This window comes from Polypterus senegalus, chromosome 7 (assembly GCF_016835505.1).
Source record: "Polypterus senegalus isolate Bchr_013 chromosome 7, ASM1683550v1, whole genome shotgun sequence".
NCBI lineage: Eukaryota > Metazoa > Chordata > Cladistia > Polypteriformes > Polypteridae > Polypterus > Polypterus senegalus.
The window spans coordinates 30,061,809-30,082,380 of record NC_053160.1 but is presented as its reverse complement, the minus strand read 5'-3'; the positions used below and the strand labels follow the sequence as shown (position 1 = coordinate 30,082,380).

The window sequence follows — 20,572 nt, the reverse complement described above, 5'->3', positions numbered from 1 at the left end:
AGTTTATGCAAAATTGCTTGTCTTATGGGACCTTTTTACCTTTGTGCTGCCAAAAATAAAAGATACAGACTCGTTTTGGGAAGATTCTTAAAATGTTCCTGGTTTCTGTTATGAGGAATTCCTGAAAAAAGTGAATTAGACTATCTAATAGATAAACCAGCTGGGCCGGGGAAATGGGCTTCTTCAGTCTTTTTGATGAAGGTCTTTCCTGAATTTATGTTATGCTACCTATAGTTTATTATGTTATCTGGTTTTATTTTTGCTGAAAGGCTGTTATGTTGCCTTGAGTTATAATGTTAGCTTAAAGTTATTACATTATTATGTAAAACATGCTCCACACCAGAGCCTGAGATGAGATAAAGCTGGTTAGAAACCAAATTATTTTGACAAATGGACCACATGACCTTGAAATGGTCAAAACTGCATTAACTCCATTCAAGTCCATCAGCAGGCAGATATTCAAATCTTTTCTAAATGGGCACAACTGCAGTGTACATTTTATTGGTTAGCAGGTTCATACTGTGACTGGTGGAGAGCAAGCAACCAACCAAGATATTAGACCAGGAAAAGTTACATACAGGACATACATTCTTGGACTTGCCTAGTCCAATTCAAGGCTACCTGGTGCCCAAGCTGCTCTCTGCAGAACAAGGGAACACATCAGAATAGGACACCAGTCCTTGGCAGGGCATTCACATGCACACAACCACAACACGATAATTTCTTCTTCTTTCTCTTCACCTTTTCCCACTTCTATGTGTGGTCAATATGCTTGATCAACCTTCTGCATACAGCTTGGTCCTGTACCCCCTCCCTAGTCAAAAACTTTTCCTTAAAATCTTATTTTACTTTATCTATCTACCTCCACCTTGGCCTTCCTCGCTTTAGAGAGAAGTGTGTACATTGCAACAGGTACACATGTCATAAATGTAGGAAGGACGGTCCTTGCGTGTGTGTGAACTGTTAACATTTGAATTTGATGATTGCATATAGCGCTGAACTGACCTCTCTGTACTATTCTTTTCTCTGCATGTCCTGGACTACAAAAGAAACAGTACTGCACCCAAAAGTGGAGACTGGCAAGATTAGGGAAAAAAAAACACACGGTCACTGATTACAATGTTATGCGAATGAATATGAATAATATGAATAATGTTGCATCCGTGCCACAATGTTTTCCGAAATGTACAATACAGGTCATTAAATGAATAATTCCAAATAGCATATATACCTATTTCTCAGGTTTTTTTGGGTTTTTTTTTGTCAGTGAGGCTTTGACATCATAGACCATAAGGTGTATACTAATTCAGTGTGAGCAGGAAGACTCAATAAAACTGAATAAAAAAAAAATCAAGTGATGGTGAGATACGAATAAGGCAGATTCACCAGCGTTTGTGTGTCAGCTTTTATCCTTCCATTGCCTCAAAACACCACTCACATCTACAGTTATTCCCAGTTTCAAATAAAAACTAACAGCATCAGATCCCTAGGGCGGTAGTATGTATCGTGATTGTGACTGAGAGAATAAGAAGTGAAAAAAATGGTAACTTTTACAAGTAATTTAAATGTACACCGTCTGTTACAGACGCAAGCCAAATGTATGTGTGTACTGTATAATATTAACTATAAGAGCAGCTTACTACTGAAAATGGCAAATATAGAAAGTAGTCAGGATCGAACCGGGGACTCTTGATTACAAGGCAGCAAATCTTACTGCTACGCCATGGAAGCTGTTGTCTTATCCTTGAACCTTTTGTGAAAGTGTTTATTTGACTTTGGACTTCAGGCTTCACACATTATATAGTTTATGCCAACATTTTGTCATTTGCTACTAAAATATGAAAAACGTTTCTGTTTTAACAATGTGTTTACACACATTATTGTAGAAACGGAACACACATGAAATGCAAGTGTTCCAAATAACGATCTATTATTTTCACTCTAAACCTCCAGCACTTCACTCCCAGATAATCAAGGCATGAGCTGGGAGAACTTTGTGCACATTCTGCAGCGGTGGGGGGGGGATGGAATAGCAAGCTGCTTGCTGCTTGTCTTTATTGGCACATTTACAGGACAAAAGACGCTGACGGAGAGGTGCGATGGGATTTAAGGTGGGCTGGATCTACGAGTTTTTTCGCTCTGGTAATTCTAGTGTTAAATTTATCTGCTCTTTTCAACAGGTTTTTCTGCAGGCTAACTTCTGAATCCTGATCATCATTTAACCTTAAATCCTGTACAGTATCTGTCTTCTTCCAATTTGTCTTCAGAATCAGAATCGCTTTTATTCACCAGTACTTAATGTACAGGAATTTAACTTGGTAGCTTTGGAACTGCTTATAACACAACACAGCACAACAAACTAATAACATAAATATATATATAAACATAAGTCAAATAACATACATTACAAAGAGATGCAGAATGGTGCAGTTATAAAGGAGATGTGAAAATGAAGGTGTGAGTGTGTAGTGTGTACACACATTCACTCACACACATACAGACACGCACAGTCCAAAGCTCTTCTCCATTTTTCCAACTTTTTCTCCATTTCCTCATTTCTGGTGCTTCACAACACAATGTCATGAACAAAAACAACAACAACAACAACAACATTTATTTATATAGCACATTTTCATACAAACAGTAGCTCAAAGTGCTTTACATATTAAAGAACAGAAAAATGAAAGACACAATTATAAAACAAAATAAATCAACATTAACATCGAATAAGAGTAAGGTTCAATGGCCAGGGGGGACAGAAAAAACAAAAACTCCAGACGGCTGGAGAGAAAATAAAATCTGTAGGGATTCCAGACCATGAGACCGCCCAGTCCCCTCTGGGCATTCTACCTAACATAAATGAAACAGTCCTCTTTGGATTTAGGATTCTCACGGAAGGGCTTGATGATGATGATGGTCACGTAGACTTCTGCCTTTTAATCCGTCCATCATTGTTGGAGCATCATGAAGCTTTGAGTAGGTGGAGGTGGCGCAGGCCACCACCACAAAGAGACCGGAAAAAGAAACAGAAAAGAGAGTAGGGGTCAGTACCGATTTTAGAGCCACCATGAATAGTTATTTTGAGGAGATTGAACATACAGAGTATCAGGATTAAGTTAAATTACGATTAAAATGAAGTTATAAAAAGGCCATGTTAAAGTAATGTGTTTTCAGCAGTGTTTTAAAGTGCTCTACTGTATCAGCCTGGCGAATTCCTATAGGCAGGCTATTCCAGATTTTAGGTGCATAGCAGCAGAAGGCCGCCTCACCACTTCTTTTAAGTTTTGTTCTTGGAATTCTAGAGAGACACTCATTTGAGGATCTGAGGTTACGATTTGGAATATAAGGTGTCAGACATTCTGATATATAAGATGGGGCGAGATTATTTAAGGCTTTATAAACCATAAGCAGAATTTTAAAGTCAATTCTGAATGACACAGGTAACCAGTGTAGTGACATTAAAACTGGAGAAATGTGTTCGGATTTTCTTTTCCTAGTTAGGATTCTAGCAGCTGCATTCTGCACTAGTTGCAAACGATTTATATCTTTTTTGGGTAGTCCAGAGAGGAGTGCGTTACAGTAATCTAGTCGACTGAAAACAAACGCGTGAACTAATTTCTCAGCATCTTTCAGTGATATAAGCATGCAACAGGGAGACTGGTCTTTTATCTCATGACTCAACATATCCATAAGCAGATCAAAGAGGTAAGGACATAAAGAAGACCCCTGGTGCAGACCTGTTGCAACCAGAATCTTGTCTGCTACCCCACACTGTTTCTAACCCGAGTCCTCACTCCCTCATACATATGCTTCTCTGGTCCTCCTTTCTCTGTCATGTACCTCCAGACGTCTTGACGTGGCATTCTTATCATAAGCCTTCAAGTCAATTAACACCATATGCAGACCTTTCTGATTTTCTCCATGCTTCTCTATGAGCCGTCCCAGTGCAAAGACTGCATCAGTCGTTCCTCTTCCTGGTATAAAACCAAACTGCTCCTCCCCTATGGTGGTCTCTTCCCTAAACTGTGTCTCTATAAACTTTTCCCAAATGTTCAGCTTTGTCCTGCTATAGTTACTACAGTACTGATTATCTCACTCCTCCTTGTAAATGGGTACACTCATACTGTCCTTCCACTCCTCTGGTTTTCTCTCCTGTTTATAGATGTTTTGCATTAGATTCCACAACACATCTACTCTCTCTTACCCTTAAACTCTTCCACACTTCATATTGTTGCTTTTCCATTCTTCATTCTTTTCAGTACTTCCTTTCTCTTTATTCTTGGTTCTAGTCCTTCATTTGGGACTCCATCCCCAAATACTACCCTTGGATTTTCTTCATTCAACCGCTGTTCATAGTCCCTCTTCCATCTATTCATGATCTTATCATGCTTACTCAAGACCACACTGTTTTCATCTTTCATCTGCTTTATCTGGCTCAAATCAAATCAAATAATTCTCCTAATTTTGCTGAAGTCAAGAGAATGACCTTTGTACTGAGAAGTCTACACTTTATCTTAAAGTAAAAGTTTGTTAATGTAAAACATGTATCTTTCAATGTACCCTGGCAGCAGGTGACATCTACAGAATTTGCATTTCATAGCCAACACATTGCGATATGGTCCTATTTGGCATATGGGTTATTGAGAGCTGTTTCCTTTCATTTCTGGAAAGGAAAATATGAAGTGAAAATATACTTCATTATTTTTTTAATTGAAACTTTGCAGATGTATTATTCAGTACAATAATTTATGTACCCTATCAGACAGATCCATCCATATTGAATGGCAAAGATACAAGAAGAGGGTAAAACAAAAGAATGGTCACTGTTGTTAATCAGAGACTGTTACATCACCAAACGTTTGAAGGACAGAACCAAAGCTGCAGTGGAAACAAAGCAAAGTGCAAAATAAGCATCTGATTTTGGACGCTGAACACCTCAGTTGCTCTTGCTGGGTTTTTCACATCCTGTTACTCGGTTTCAGAAACATTTTGTGGGCAAAGCCCCTCGTGATAGCAGTTGCACAGATGGTCAGCAAGTTTCATTTACTGTATTATTTATCGTCTTAGTATTATTCCATATATAATAAAATTAATAATAATAAGGGCCAAACATTATACTCTCTGCTATGAATTTTGGAGTTCTAAGATGCTTGGTTCTAAACGATGGCAGTGAATGGACAATAAAGAATACATACGAAAAAAAATTGGACCTAAGCGTCGGTAGGCTTTGTGCCCTAGGAACCAAGTTACCCAAACTACTCTATAACATTTCAGTAGTTATTTACCGCTCTGACGCTGATCTTTCTGATCATGAAATAGGTCATTATGATAGCATTTGACAAGAATTAATAATTAATTATGCAGAATTATGGTATTTCCTATTATTCTCAAGATAGTATCAAAAATTCATGTAAGGGTTCCTCTAGAGTTCCTCTTTCTCTTGTACATTTTGGCTCAAAAACTAATCAGCACATCATTATCTCATATTTTATGTTTCGAGTTTGGTATTTTTCTATCCAGCTGTTTTATCTCTAGACCATCCTCAAGAAACTGACACACAGACACACACACACCTATCATCAAGATATTGATTTTTTTGGTTATCAAGGAACCTTAAAAAATTGAGATCCCTCGAAAAACATAGAAAATCTAAACCTTTCACTTGTAATTACTAAAATAATAATAATAATTATTATAATTAGTAGTAGTAGTAGTATTATTATTATTATTAAGTGATGGTTTCTTTGCGTTCAGTGGTTTTGGCATAAGGGGATGCTGAGCAGTGTCTGTTCCTGTGAGTTATATGAACTATCTATCTGTCCCCTGAGGCTCTGCCCGCGTAGCAGTGAAACAGGAAAAACTTTAAAAATCAATAAACCAACAGGTATCACTAGCTAAGCAGAGGCAATGTCCGCTCCAAAACTTGGGCAGAGGAAGAGCGACTCGAACGGAAGCTGGCGTGTGAGTGAGGAGGGCCTCGCCTGTTCCCTGTCTGTTTGTGTTGTAGTATATAATCCTCCATTGATAGTGTCTTGGTTGGATTCTCAGTAACAGTATCAGTTGTTGAAGTGTCCACTGTTCAAAGGTGTGCATTGCTGAATGTGTTATCTGCCCGTGTATCACACAAAACTGCATTGTTGTTGGTATTTCTTGTTTCTTTCTGTAAGTTAGCAGCAACATCTTATTTTGTTTGTTTGAGTCTTGTTTGACAGACCCAGTTATGTGTGAGGCTTCTTCATTGCTGATCTGAGATTCTTCGTTTTGTGATCTGTATGTTCGGGTACTTCTGTATAAAAGCTACTTGTGTAATTTGTTTCTGTAATGTGTTATGTCTGTTTCTAGTTTTGTAATTGTATAATTTGTACAAGGGTGAACTTGTTAATTTGTTTTTCTCCATTTCATGTGCTGGTGGATCTTACCTGAATTGGAGGTTGGAAGCTTGGAAGCCCCTGGAACAAGCATAGCAATTTGAGTCTGGTGGTCTGGCCCACCATTTTGTGGAGTGGCCTTTGTAGTAGCCATACTTGGGCTGGTGCCGTTTTAGCTACCAGTACCCAAGACAGCTTATAGCTCACTTTATGAATGTGGTTCTTCACCCATCTCACAAACGTGGTCTGCTTTATCCTGGGTGATGACAAAGTCACTATGAATTCCATTTTTTGTTGTTTTTCATTTTAATTTTAAAATTTTGCCAGACTGGATAGCGGTGTACTTTTAGTCTGGGCCTATCCCTTGACCTTACTAGCATGGGTGATGCTGCAAGGAGCATAAGTCTCCTGCTGGCATTCCTCTACCAAGACAAGGTGGTAGACCTTTGGGGAGTAATTATTATTATTATTACAGTCACTGTGCATTATTATTACTTTTACATCTGTACTTTTAGTGGGGTAATAATAAAAATAATTTTTAAAAAATATTCTCTAATTCATATCAAAATACTATAAAAAAACTCTAGCCTTTTCTTCTTTAATTTTTATCATAAATGATTTTCACTTTTAGGCATACCTCTTAGAGTCAACTTTTTTTTTTTCATTCCACTTAACAAAGTAAATGATTTTCTGTGTGGGTAATAGCACATTCCAGTGTGCCGCCTTTTGTAATCCATTTGTCTCCATTTGTAATATGAAACACACTCTTGGGGAAAGTGAAAACAACACATGCATTAATGGCATTTAAAAACTCATTTCTCTTCTAACCATTCAATCGTCTCAAGAATGATTTTTTTTTACAAGTCAATAAATAAATTAAAATTTGTATGATGTTAAACATTGAAGCAGCAGGTATTCCATATTTTTGACAATATCGGGAAGGCACACTACTGTAGAAATGCAAATGATTTGCCATCTGACAAACAATGAACATTTTATGTTATGCCTGCAATGCTACATGATTACAACATGCAGTAAATAGAACATTAAAGGTATACGATCAAATACTTATCATTAGTAACTCATTTTGAAAAAGGTTCAAGTAATTGACTATATTATACTCTTATACCAGAAAAATTTCCATGACAACTGTCCATCCATCCATTATTTACTATAATGCAGTCCAGTCAAAGGTCACCTGGTCGGTTCAGAGTTTCCAACTAATCTTAAACATACATACTTGTCATATTAGACTAAAACGGGAATATTGAAAAGAATACACTCAAACCCAGGGAGAAAATGCAAAGTCCACACAGGCAATGCTTAAGCCAGGATTTGAGCCTGTAAGACACCAGTGCTAACCATTATGCCCCCCACAGTAATATTTGTTTTTCCTTTATTTCTTATAAAGGTAGGTCCCACCTCGGGGAGCCTGTGTCATGAATTTGGGGTTCCTTTGCACAATAGTCTCAAAATATCTCTAAATGATTCTGGGGGGCATCTATGACAGGAATGAACTATCAAGCCCCAGCTGGTCACAAAATGGCATACATAGAATCTTTATAAATAAAAAATATTTATTTTTGCAAAATGGTCTGTGGCACAAACATAAGCTGCAAGGAGCAATGAGGTAAACAGAGTTGCTTGAAATAACAAGGTGATCCAGAAGCAAACAAGTCCCAACATAGAGTTCCCATGAATGGTCAAAAGACGGAGCAGAGGTCAAAATCCAGTGATTCAATAATCAAAAAGGAAGCAACAAACACCAGAGAACTCACCAGCACCTGCACGTTCAATGAACTGCAATGGACTGCTTGTTTGCTCAGCCTTTATAGTGCTGATGGCAGTCCCTTGATGATGAGAGGCAGGTGGCCTGACCTCTTAGGGAACCAACAACATGACATACGGAACACAACAAGACAAGCATAAACACATTGAAATTAAATAATATCCCAAAATAATAAGAAACAGAACCATGCAAATAATTAGCACAAGTAACACTATTAACATGAACTTAAGAATCAAACATTGAAAAAATGGAAATGAAAAAGGGATTTGAACTTCAGCCAGGCTTGACCCCAATCTTCACTTACAGGCTTCTGCCTCTCCAGACCCTAGTAATGAGAAACAGGCTTTTCAATATTCAAAATACTTCCAAAATATGTCCACAAATATAGCTAAATATCTCTCAAGTGAAAGGAACGCCATCATGTTTGGGGCCGGAGAAGTAAGTCAACAATGAATCTTTAAAAAAAATCGGTAATGGTCTCCTGCAGATTTTCTTGTATACTCAGATATGTGGATTGATATTTGAGGAGTAAACCACAAGACAATGTTTCTATTTTTATATTATTGTATGTACATTAAAGAACCATCAACAACAAATCAAATCAAATTAATAATATATTGAACAATTATCATAAAAGTAAAGTTGAATAAATCTGACTCTACAGCTGCATGAATAAAAGGTAAAGTACCACTTCTGGTTAACGGAAATAGCCCAAAAGTTGACAGAAATCTACATTTTGTACCTAATACTTGTATGCAAAATTTGGTTGACCTAAGTGAAAATGTTCTAAAGTTATCGTGTTTATACACATACGCACATGCACACAGACAGATACACAGACACACAGACATAATTCCAAAAATGGTATTTTCGCACTCAGGGAGGTCTAAAACGTCAAGATTCATCAAAATCTCGAAATGGCATTTTTGGAGAATTCCAATACTTTCCCTAGATTTCATATACAATGAAAAGTAAAAAGGATTTCAAATTTATTGAATAAAAAGCAACAAATGATCACAAAGGCAAAAAAAAATTTGGGCAAAAGGCTTTGCCTAACAATGGCAAAAAATCCTGCTCCATAATCCAACAATCATAAGCCAAACTCGCAAACATTCAAAAAACAAAAAAGCCGCAACACTCACGGGAAAGTATAATTAACCGCAGTGGTGGATCTCCTCTGCTTTACAATAAATAGGCTTGGGGCGGTCCTTCAGCTGTGATATCAGTGTGGCCCCACCTCTTGGGGTTCCACCCACAAAGCACAGGGAACACAGGAGAGCAAGCAATACACAATTAGTAAATCTAATATACGAGGTGTGGCAGAAAAGTAATGAGACTGATTTTTTATTTACCAAAGTTTTTATTTTTTTCAAATATCAATGTTATCCACTTCAAAGTAGTTCCCTTGGGCAGCTACACACTAATGGAGACGTTGTTCCCACTGTTGGTAGCAGCACTGGAAGTCTTCAACCGGTATGGTCTTCAGCATGTCCGTTACACTCTTTTGGATGTTTTCTAAAGTCCCGAAATGACGCCCTTTGAGGACATTTTTCAGTTTAGGAAAAAGGAAAAAGTCACACGGACTGAGGTCAGGTGAATAAGGGGGCTGGGGAACCACAGGAATGCCTTTTGAGGTCAAAAATTCTGTTATGGAGAGGGCAGTTTTTCGGCACCATTTTGGCACAGACCTTTCGCATGTGCAAATGTTCAGTCAAAATTTGATGAACGGTAAATCTGTTCAAATTTAATTGTTCACTCAACATTCTTAATGTTAAACGACGGTCTGATCGCACAAGAGTGTTCACACGTTCGATGTTTTCATTGGTTTTCGAAGTTGAAGTCCTCCCTGAACGGTGTTCATCTTCAACGTGTTTTCTGCCTTCCAAAATGATTTGTGCCAGCAAAAACTTGAGCTCGGATAAAGAATGTTCCCCATAGGCCTGTTTTAACTTTTCAAACGTCACACTTGCCGCTTAATGGCACAACGTTGCTCCAAATTCCGCTGTTCCATTTTGCGTGACGCACAACCAAAAACACAACTTCGCTAATAGCAGTCACAAAAATCACGTAGTTAACAGAAGGAGTTGAAACTCGCACTGAGCTATGGGAGGGTACTGATACACGTGCTCTATCAAGGACAACAGCGCAGCGTTGCCAGATCGCTTGCAGTGTTGCCAGTCTCATTACTTTTTAGACCACACCTATATATATATATATATATATATATATATATATATATATATATATATATATATATATATATATATATATATATATAATCCTAAGCCTAAAAGTGCAACGATTTTATGTGACTTTTTATGTCATGCTTTAAATCTGGCTTATTTTAAAACCTACATATACAGTAATCCCTCGCTATATCGCGCTTCGAATTTCGGCTTCACTCCATTGCGGATTTTAAATGTAAGCATATCTAAATATATATCATGGATTTTTCGCTGGTTCACGGATTTCTGCGGACAATGGGTCTTTTAATTTATGGTACATATTTCCTCAGTTTGTTTGCCCAGTTGATTTCATACAAGGGACGCTATTGGCGGATGGCTTAGAAGCTACCCAATCAGAGCATGTATTACATATTAAATAAAACTCCTCAATGATATACGATATGCTTCCCGCGCGGTGCTTGATTGTTTGCTTTTCTCTGTCTCTCTCACTCTCTGACATTCTCTGCGCCTGACGGAGGGGGTGTGAGCAGAGGGGCTGTTTGCACAGAGGATACGAACGCTCCTCTAAAAAATGCCGCTTTATCGCGGTGCTTCGGCATACTTAAAAGCCCAAAAGCATGTATTGTTTTTTGATTGTTTTTCACTCGCGCGCTCTCTCTCTCTCTCTCTCTCTCTCTCTCTCTGACATTCTCTGCTCCTGACACGCATTCTTTAAAGAAGTAGATATGTTTGTTTTAATTGTAAGAAAGAACTGTCATCTCTGTCTTGTCATGGAGCACAGTTTAAACTTTTGACTAAAGGGTGTTATTTTATGTCTAGAGGGCTCTAATAATGTTAACAATGTGGGAGAGTTTATAAGGGCTTAAAATATATAAAAATAACCATACAAACATATGGTTTCTACTTCGCGGATTTTCACCTGTCGCGGGGGGTTCTGGAACGCAACCCCTGCGATCGAGGAGGGATTACTGTATATGTTTTTGGTATCATTCTTTTCAGAATTTGTCAAACTTTAATGTGATGTTGTTGGATTTTTAGATTCTTATTCCTTTTTAAATTATAAACTAAAAAATATCAAGAACTCACTTCCCGCGAGATGAGACTTTGTACCAAGAGATTTAACCACGCCAGGTCCGGAAGTAAATGACAAAGAATAGGACAGCTACTGTACAGGCTTTTAAATGTTGGAAGCAACGTGCAAGATACAGATCACACGGCACTGCAGCAGCAGCAGCAAGCCAGCAGCTGATAGAACAAAGAGGGGGTAAAAAAAAAACCTGTATTTGTTTCCCATTGTATCACTGTTTAAGAGGGGGTTTCGGAGGAGCCATCGTGTCTCCTTGGGGTGCATTCAGCTCCCCCCTTCACAACGCAAGCGGCATTGACGCGAAGTGGCTGGTGAATAGCTCAGGCCGGGAGGGTTGGCGAGTGAAGCAAGCAGGGGGCGAACCCCCGGTAATAATATAATAGAACAATGATTGTGGATACTTGAATATAATAAACAATGAGGAAGTAAATATAAGCCAGGGACCGCACCCTGGCTGACACATGATACATGCTTCCTAACAGCACCACTGGTTATCTGAATGTCTTGCAGGGAGGTGAATTCTGCTACAATCTTGGCCCGTCTTTTTCCTTTTTCTTTTCTGTTAATCTACTGTACAACAAACATGAGACATTGGCCAGACAATCCTCTCTACTGTGTGGTTGCCTCCATTTTCCATCTTGCCACTACTTGCTATACTTAACTCCACTTTCGAAAGCAAAAGCAAACTTGACAGCAGCTGAGTATAAGCAACATTTTCCACAGGTGTAGAATAAATGATTCAAATAGAACTTTTACCACATGGGCTAGAATGACTGAAGTGAAGTGAAATGATACTGTAAGGTCTGGGAGTGCAGCTTATTTCTCATCTGACAAAATGAACAAGCAATTTCTTTTGTAAAGACCCATGGACTGAAACCTGCAAATATTTTCAGCAGTTGGCCTTTTAAGTAACCTTTAAAAGTTAGAGAGGTTGTTTGAAAATCTTCCCTTGATAACTTCAATATTCAGTATTCATGGATTGTAAAGTAAATTATTCCTTGGTTACGATACTTAGTAGAAGAACCTACTCATAAAAAATGCAGATGGATTGTATTCATCTAGTATATCTCATTTCATCTTCTGAAACCACTTGCAATGTGATTTCAGTGTGAGAAATTGGTCAATTGCCTTTTTAATTTACAGTTGTTATGATTTGCATTTGCTTTAAATTAATTACTCAACTGTTGGAGCTCTGTTTGTGACATTATTAATCTAAATGTTAAACTCAATGAGGACTAACACCTGACTAGGTCTTCATTATAGCCCGCAAGTAAGCTCTTCACCTCCTTGGCTTGACAAAACCTAAGGAAGTTTGTAACACTTAACTTGCACTACAGAGCTAAAGAACACAAGGAAGCAAAGGACACGCAGCAAAACAACAAGATGAAATGGACAGGGAAAATATGGAATGCCACTCTTTCTTCTTTGGCAGTACCCTAACCAATTTGTAATCCATTATAATCTTATATATAAATGTCTACGCTTGGAATTGTGTGTGACTGTATGTCCGGCCAGGAAGTGCGAGGCTACAGCATGAAACACAAAAAGTAGCAAAGTGAAACCGCCACTGCTAATACACAAGTGAGGTGAGCACATTGGCAAAATGAAACGTCCAAGGAGAGAGAAACTCGCTTAGCCACTGATAGACAACGAAGGCTGTTACTGCACAACCGATGTCATCGATTGATTAAAGTGCCAGAATATATGGTTTCTAGGAGCCCAGGCTTACACAGCTAGTGCTGTTATAATTAGCTATTTCTTTTTTTTGCCTTCCCTACAAGATCAGAATACCTATTGTACAACCCCAATTCCAATGAAGTTGGGACGTGGTGAAAGTTTGGGAGGGCTACAAAAACCTCCACAAAACAGACCAGGAATTTCATTAGCCTGTAAAAAAAGACATAGCCCAAGTCATCCTGCCCTCAAGTTCTACTTACAGGATGAAGCCTGCACAGGCTCACAAATGGAAACCTAAAATACTGTTAATATCCCAAAAATATATGAGGGATGTTCAAAAAGTTTCCTCACATTTTTTAAAATCTATTTGTTAAGAATTTCAAAAACAAATATCACCACTTTTCTACATAGTCACCTTCCTTTGTTATGCAATTTTCCCAGTCACCTGACATTCACAGACTCATCCAATTACTACTCCTATGAAAATATAAAGGTGCAGAACCCTTAGGAACGTCCCTCGTACAAAAATACCTTAAAAGGGAGAGGAAAACATAAACCTCTGGCCTGGTCACACATCTCAAAGCAAAAATCTTCACAAAAGAAAAGGAATTTATTGTAAATAAGTAAAAAAAGTACAATAAAATAGAATAAGGGTAAAAATAATTTCCCTAAAAAAGCAATCCAAAAGCTAACAATTCCCAATGGAAAACTAGCAACTGAATAAACAGTACAAAAGAATCCAGTAAGCAGAAATAAATCAGTTACAAGCTGCACTCACAAAACTCCAACAACCCTCAATGATCTACTGCTGCATTCCTTTCTGTGACCAAATATGAAGGCAGAGGGAGGAACCAGCAGCAGTGATGTCAGGGTGGCCCCACCTCCTGGGCTCCACCCACAAAGTACAGGAAGTATAGTTACATTTAAGGATATAGTTTGTTAATGTTAAAAATTAAACTAACATATCAGAAATGACTTAAAAATAAAACAAATAATTTAAAAAATAACAAACATACAGTAATTATAAACTAATATAAGCCACGAATAAAAAACATGACCCTAACACAACAGGCTGAAACATAAAAGTAGTACAGCACAAATAATTATCATTGTTGGTAAAGACTGCAGTAGGTTCTTCTGCAAATGTATATTTTTTTTTTTTGATTATTTCCTGTATTGCATTATTACTTGTGTTTAATTGTGCTTGAGTTAAAATTACCTAAGATGACTCGGCTCTTGGGGCCTCAGCATTCTTTGGTCATTTTATTCAAGCATATCAAAAAACTACTCCTGCAGAGGCAGCTAGAAAAAGGACTTTGTAAATTCCACTGGGAAAGTACCTTGCAGAAAGTACATGCTTTGCATTTAGGCAGCACTAGCGTCTCTAAAGCAAATGCTGTGACGGAAGCTAAAAGTAAGTGCACTGCAGTTTAGCCACATTTAAATTCAAGGTTAGCTGCAGTGACACTGTGCCGCTTCTGTTCTCATTGTAAATGAATTATTGCCATAAAACTCTAAAGTGACACTTCTCTTAGTTATTTATAGGAAATTGCACAGATCTGTGTTTTTTATTAATCATTTTCATTTAAGCATCACAGATACACAGCACTGCCTAATGAAATAACAAGATAGATAGATATAAATGGCACTTTATACCATAAATAGATTATGAATGTCACTATATGGAATAGATTGACAAATAGATATGAATGGCACTACATTAATAGATAAATACATTCCTGTAGCTGTCTCAAACAAGCAGAAGTAAAAGATAAGTAGTGAGCATATTCTTTCAGTCCATTACTGGCAATAAAAAAGTGACACTTACCTTAATGGCTCAAGAGACTGCTTCATCATAGCACTAAAAAGTTTACAACTGATTAGTCTGTCTGACTCATTCTCACATCAGACATTACACACACCAATTATTTATTAACTGAATGAAGTAACGTGTCCATTTATGTTTTTTCTCTTCCTCTCTCTCTATATATCTCTCTCATTAGGCAGCATCGTGTACCTTGGGATGATGGTGGGGGCTTTTTTTTGGGGCGGCATGGCAGACAAAGTCGGCAGGCGACAATCCCTACTCATCTGCATGTCAGTCAATGGATTCTTCGCTTTCCTGTCTTCCTTTGTCCAGGGTTACGGATTCTTTTTGCTTTGCCGTTTGCTCTCAGGATTTGGGTGAGTTTTTTTGGTTTTTTTTTTTCTTTCAATTTTTCCAGTGTTGCACCCTTGAAAGTCCAGTGAGAGCAACACCTATAAATATATTAACTCTTGTCAATGACTGACCATGATTAGCTAACATATTGCAGACTTTATTCTTTGTGCTGCTATAATTGTATTAATTCTAGGAGCTGATGACTTTGATTTGATTGTTTTCTTCAGCTCTCAGATAACGGGTATTAGTTTCACTATATGCACATGGTGAGATGTTTACAGTTATATGCCATAAAATATCAGAAAAGTATCAGAAAATATAAAAAAGCTTAAATGGTGCATAAACTTTGATATACTTTATACATTGAATTCGGAAAAGATACAGCTCCCTTCACTTTTTGTAGACTGTGTTGTAGATTTCATTTACATTGGATAAATTTGCCATTTTCCCCCGTTAATCTACAGTCAATAGCCCACTATGACAAAGTGTAAACATGTTTTCAGAATGATTTGCAGATTTATTAAAAATCAAAAACTAAAATCTCCGATTTCTAGAAGTATTCAGACCTCCAAATTGTGCTCAGGCACATCCTGTTTGCTTTAACTCTCCTTGAGGTGTGTCTAGAACTTGACTGGAGTCCACCGGTGGTAAAACTAAAGGAACGTTTATTTGGAAGGCACACACTTGTGTATATCAGATCCCACAATTCCCAGTGCACGTCAGGACAAAAACCAAGCCATGATGTTTATGGACCTCTCTCTGGACCTCATTAATCAAATTGTGGAGACGCATAGATCAGAGCAAGAGTATAAAAACATTTCTAATGCTTTGAGTGCTCCAAGGAGCACAGAGGCTACAATACTTGTGAAATGGAAGAAGTTTCCGACAGTGGCTGTCCAGCTAAACTGAGTAACCAGGCAAGACATACCTTGTGACCAAGAGCCGAATGGTCACTGTAACAGAGCTTCAAAAGTCTTCTGCTGAGATGGGAGAACATTTTGGATGGACAAGCATCTCATCAGGACTCCATCAATCAGGCATTTATGGTTGAGTGGCTAGATGGAAACCACTAATGAGTGAAAACCACACAACAGTTTAAAGGACTCAGATAACATGAAGACAAAGATTCTCTCGTCTGGTGAAGAAAAACCTTGAAGTGTTTGGGCCAAACTCCAAGCATTATGTCTGGTGAAGACCAGGCACTGCCCATCATCTCCCTAATACCATACCTAGCCTAGTGCTGGCAGCATCACGCTATGGGGATGCTTCTCAGTGGCATGGACAGGAAGACTGGTTAAGAACAAACCAGGGGGAAGGATGAACGCAGCCAAATTCAGAGGGGTCCTTAAAGAAAACCTGCTCCAGACAGCATGCAAGCTCAGACAAGGACTACGGTTCAACTTTCATCAGGACAATCACCTGAAGCATACAGCCAAGACCGCGCTGGAGTAGTTTTGAGACAAGTCTGTCTGTTCTTGGCTAGCCAGACTTAAACTCATAGAACATGTGTGGTGTGATCCAATAAACTTCACAAAATACAAAATAAAGATTTGGGGACCGTCCCCGTATATTGTTGTCGGACAATAAGAAAAGAATTGATTCAGAGTCTTTGAACAAGCACAACGATTATATAGCAAGAGAAAAACATGTGACAGGAAACGGTTGGCAAGGTGGTGATGTGGCAACAGGAACCGGAAGTGAGGTGTTTTGTGGGTGCTGGAAGTGACGTCATCAAAGATGACCGAAAGTGACGTCATCGCGCCCATTTTGGAACCCAGAAGTTGTGGTATTAGATTTCTTCTTGTTTTCTGTTGATGAGAGAAAAGAGGTCAGGTAAGTACCACGTGACAACCCCTTATCTCGCGATGTTTTACTCACCTTTAGGCTCTTTGACTGCCTCCTAATCGCCCATGTGTGACAGTGGAGAAAACTGAAGATGCCAGTTTGCAGATGTTTCTCAACCAGTCTAGCAGGGCTTCAGAGGATCTACCAGGAAAATGGGATAAAAGGCTCAAATACTGGTGTGCGAAACCTGTTGAGACTTACCCAACAAGATTCAAAGTTATAATTGCTGCCAAAGGGGCTTGTGCAAAGTATTAAATTAACAGTCTGAATACTTAAATGAAGGAGAACTTTCAGTTTTTGAATTTTAATACATTTCCAAATCTACAACACAATAAAGTATGCAGAAAAGTGAAGGGGTGTGAATACTTTCTGAAGCCACTGTATGACAAGATACTACAGATGTGATGTCACTAAACTTTAAGGGAAATCTGCACAATATCTTGGGCTGAGACACTAACATTTCAGTTCTCCGTGTTAAGCGACATTAAAGTGTGTGTTAAGGTTGGGTCTACAAAGATTCATTTTTTGATTACTAGACAGGCAAGGATGATTGAGGATGACAGTAATGCTGAGATCACTTTAACCCCAGAACAACCAGTTACAATGGCAGTGGAGTCAGGCTAGCTTGCCATACAACAATGTTAATGTGTGAGCATTTATTTTAACATAATCCTGAATATGGAATATCCTTGGATCAAGGACAATTATAATTTACTGTATAAACAGAAACAGATAAAATAATTTCAATGTATAAGAAAACAAAAGGTTTTCATACAACATTTTTAATGTGTCTATTGTGACCTCCTGTCAAATAAAACACACCAAATTCCAACTGGCTTTTTATTTGATATACCGCGCTATAAATGGTGCCCTACTGCTGTCTGTTGTCTGGGTCATGGGGACACCTCCAAAATAATAAAAACACTTTGGTCCTGTCTACCTCTTGCCTGCCCTTTAACTGTTCACTCCATTCCAAACCTGATGCTGTCCTCCTCTCACTCCAACAACAACTACTTCTTCCGACTAACCTCCCTTTTTCTCCACGCACCCTAAATTAACCCCAATCCCTGTCACTCAGCTCTCTCTCTAGGGTGGTGCCCCAAGCCCTTACAAAGTGTGTCCCCCCAACACTCCACCCCAACCCTGCTTCCACTCCCTACAACCCATGCAGTGGCAAGTCACGTCACAATATTTATTATGTGACAGTTTGTCCATCTGAGCTGCAAAGAGAATGCTGATCTTAAAACAGGCTATGAACAGGGACCTGACCAAGACAGTGGGCAGCTCAGACTAGAGAATGGTGCTCTCATCCAAGAGCCAGTGTGGTTAAATGGGGAATACTAGGAGCAACAGCCTGATATTACATTGCAAAGGCTTTAGGGATTCATCTGAAGGAGTGACAGCATTCATTTTGATTGATGCAGGGATATGAGAAAGGTTGATGATGCTGATGTGAGGCTAAATAAAATATCTATTTCATTCTGTGGATGACAGAAAGACTAAGGTTCAACATATTCACACTTTCTAGACAATTTAATAAGAGAAGCAACAATTGGACATTTAGGGTTTTATAGCCCTTTAAATTTGGCAGAGGAAAGCATTTTATGGGAACCCAAATGCTAGAAGTGACTCTTACATTGAACCCAGTAACGACCTTAGGATAGAAGATAATGGATGGGTTCCACTAGTGTTTAATGAGTCTAAAATCGGGAATTGTGTTTGCCAAGGATGTTACAAATTGGGTCAAATTTCTTTTCACCATATACTTCTTTGTTGAGACTTACAAGTACCCAAGTTGTTCCTTTCCACTACACTAAGAGGTGAATTCTTTCATTTTCTCCCAGTTGTTTTTTTGTGAAAGAAGATTTTGATTGTTGTTTACTATTGAGTTAGGTGTCTTTTCTTGATGCATTTATTATTAAATAAGAGCTGCCATCTATCCTACTCATCCATCTTGCTAATCTCCTTAGCCCAGTGAAACCGCACCTTTTTGTTTCTTATTCACAAGACCAAATTGCAGTTTGGTTGTCTACATCTATGATCCTGTCAGAGATTAAGTGGTCAGTTACGTGGGATGAGCAGATGTACTTAATGAAATAGCCACACATTGCCATGTGCTCAAAAAAAGGTTCATCCTGCATTCAGTATTCTAACTGGCATATAAACTGGTATGGGAGATCAGGGTTGCAGATGATGAGGGTTTACATGGCATCTGTCATTAATTCCAGTGACAACAAATCAAATAAAGGACAGCAGCCCTCCAAAAACCCCAGGCAACAGGAAGTCCCTGCCCCTTAATTCATTTCTGGGACCCTGGATTTGGCCTCATTATTGGCAACCTAACCCCTACTTGAAAGGCAGTAGGGGAGTAGAGGCCGTCAAAAGTTCAAAAATAACCAGAATGTAACAAAGAAATGGAAAAAAGGAAAACCAAGTACTTTAGAATTCAAGAATGTGTTAGTCATAAAAGCACAAAAGGCAGAACAGAAAACCCCAACAGAAATAAGTGAGCAAAACTAAGAATAAAAATCCAGGCACAGCATCTTACACAATGCAGGGATCAAAGCACAGGAAATCATAAATACAAAAAATGAAGCAAAAATCAAGATCTAGTTCTAAACTGAAGAACTAAAGTAAAAGCTTAGGCTTAAGTACCTCTGGAGAATCCCAGCTGCTTTATTAGGTGAGTGCGCCTCCTTAGGCTCCACATTCAAGTGACGGGGCAGACAGCAATAAAAACTAAATATTTACTTAACATAAAGCACAACAGTAAAAGTAAATAAAAATAAATACTATTACATGAATACAACACAAACAAAGCCAAACCAATAATTAATAATACAACATATAACAATTATTTTTAAACAACAACAGAAAGATTAAACAAAAAATAAACTTAATCCAGGACAACCTCCCTCGCTGAAACATAACAGCTTCATCCTCATTATAACAGGACTAATAATCATGTTCTCCAAGGTAAGTTCTGTCTTGCATTTGCTGCCATGCTGCCAGGATGGACATTAGTTGACAGAAACCATTACCTTGCATCAAGTAGGTTCTTAAAATGTATGGATAAATGAATGCTGTTACGATCATTGGATAAGGCCAAGTTCAACAGATAAAGAAAAAATAAATAACTTGCCGCAATCATCAGAAAAATTCATAAAATGGTACTGACCATGGAGAACAGTCTTCCCAAATGACACTGCCAAGATATCTGAATGGGAAACAAACACATCCTATGAATACCAGAATGGGGATTCACCACAAATGGAATAAATTCAAGTTTGTCGCAAAAATGTAAAAATGTGTGAATTGGAGCACAATTGTTGAGCTGCAAGTCACAGGACATCATCACTATTGAAAGGAAAATCCAGAATTTATTTTTGTAGCAATTTTTACATTTCATGATTAACGGCTTCAATGGGATTATTCTGTTTAAAATAAATGTGTGTTTTA

General features: G+C 38.2%; 1 protein-coding gene across 1 annotated transcript in view; it reads left to right on the top strand.

Moving 5' to 3' along the window:
• Window positions 1-20,572, top strand: part of sv2ca (synaptic vesicle glycoprotein 2Ca) — a 316,083-nt gene that overhangs the window by 132,111 nt on the left and 163,400 nt on the right. The window contains exon 3 of the mRNA XM_039758413.1: window positions 15,111-15,291. Within this exon, the coding sequence (XP_039614347.1) occupies window positions 15,111-15,291 (181 nt within the window). The remainder of the gene's footprint in view (window positions 1-15,110; window positions 15,292-20,572) is intronic.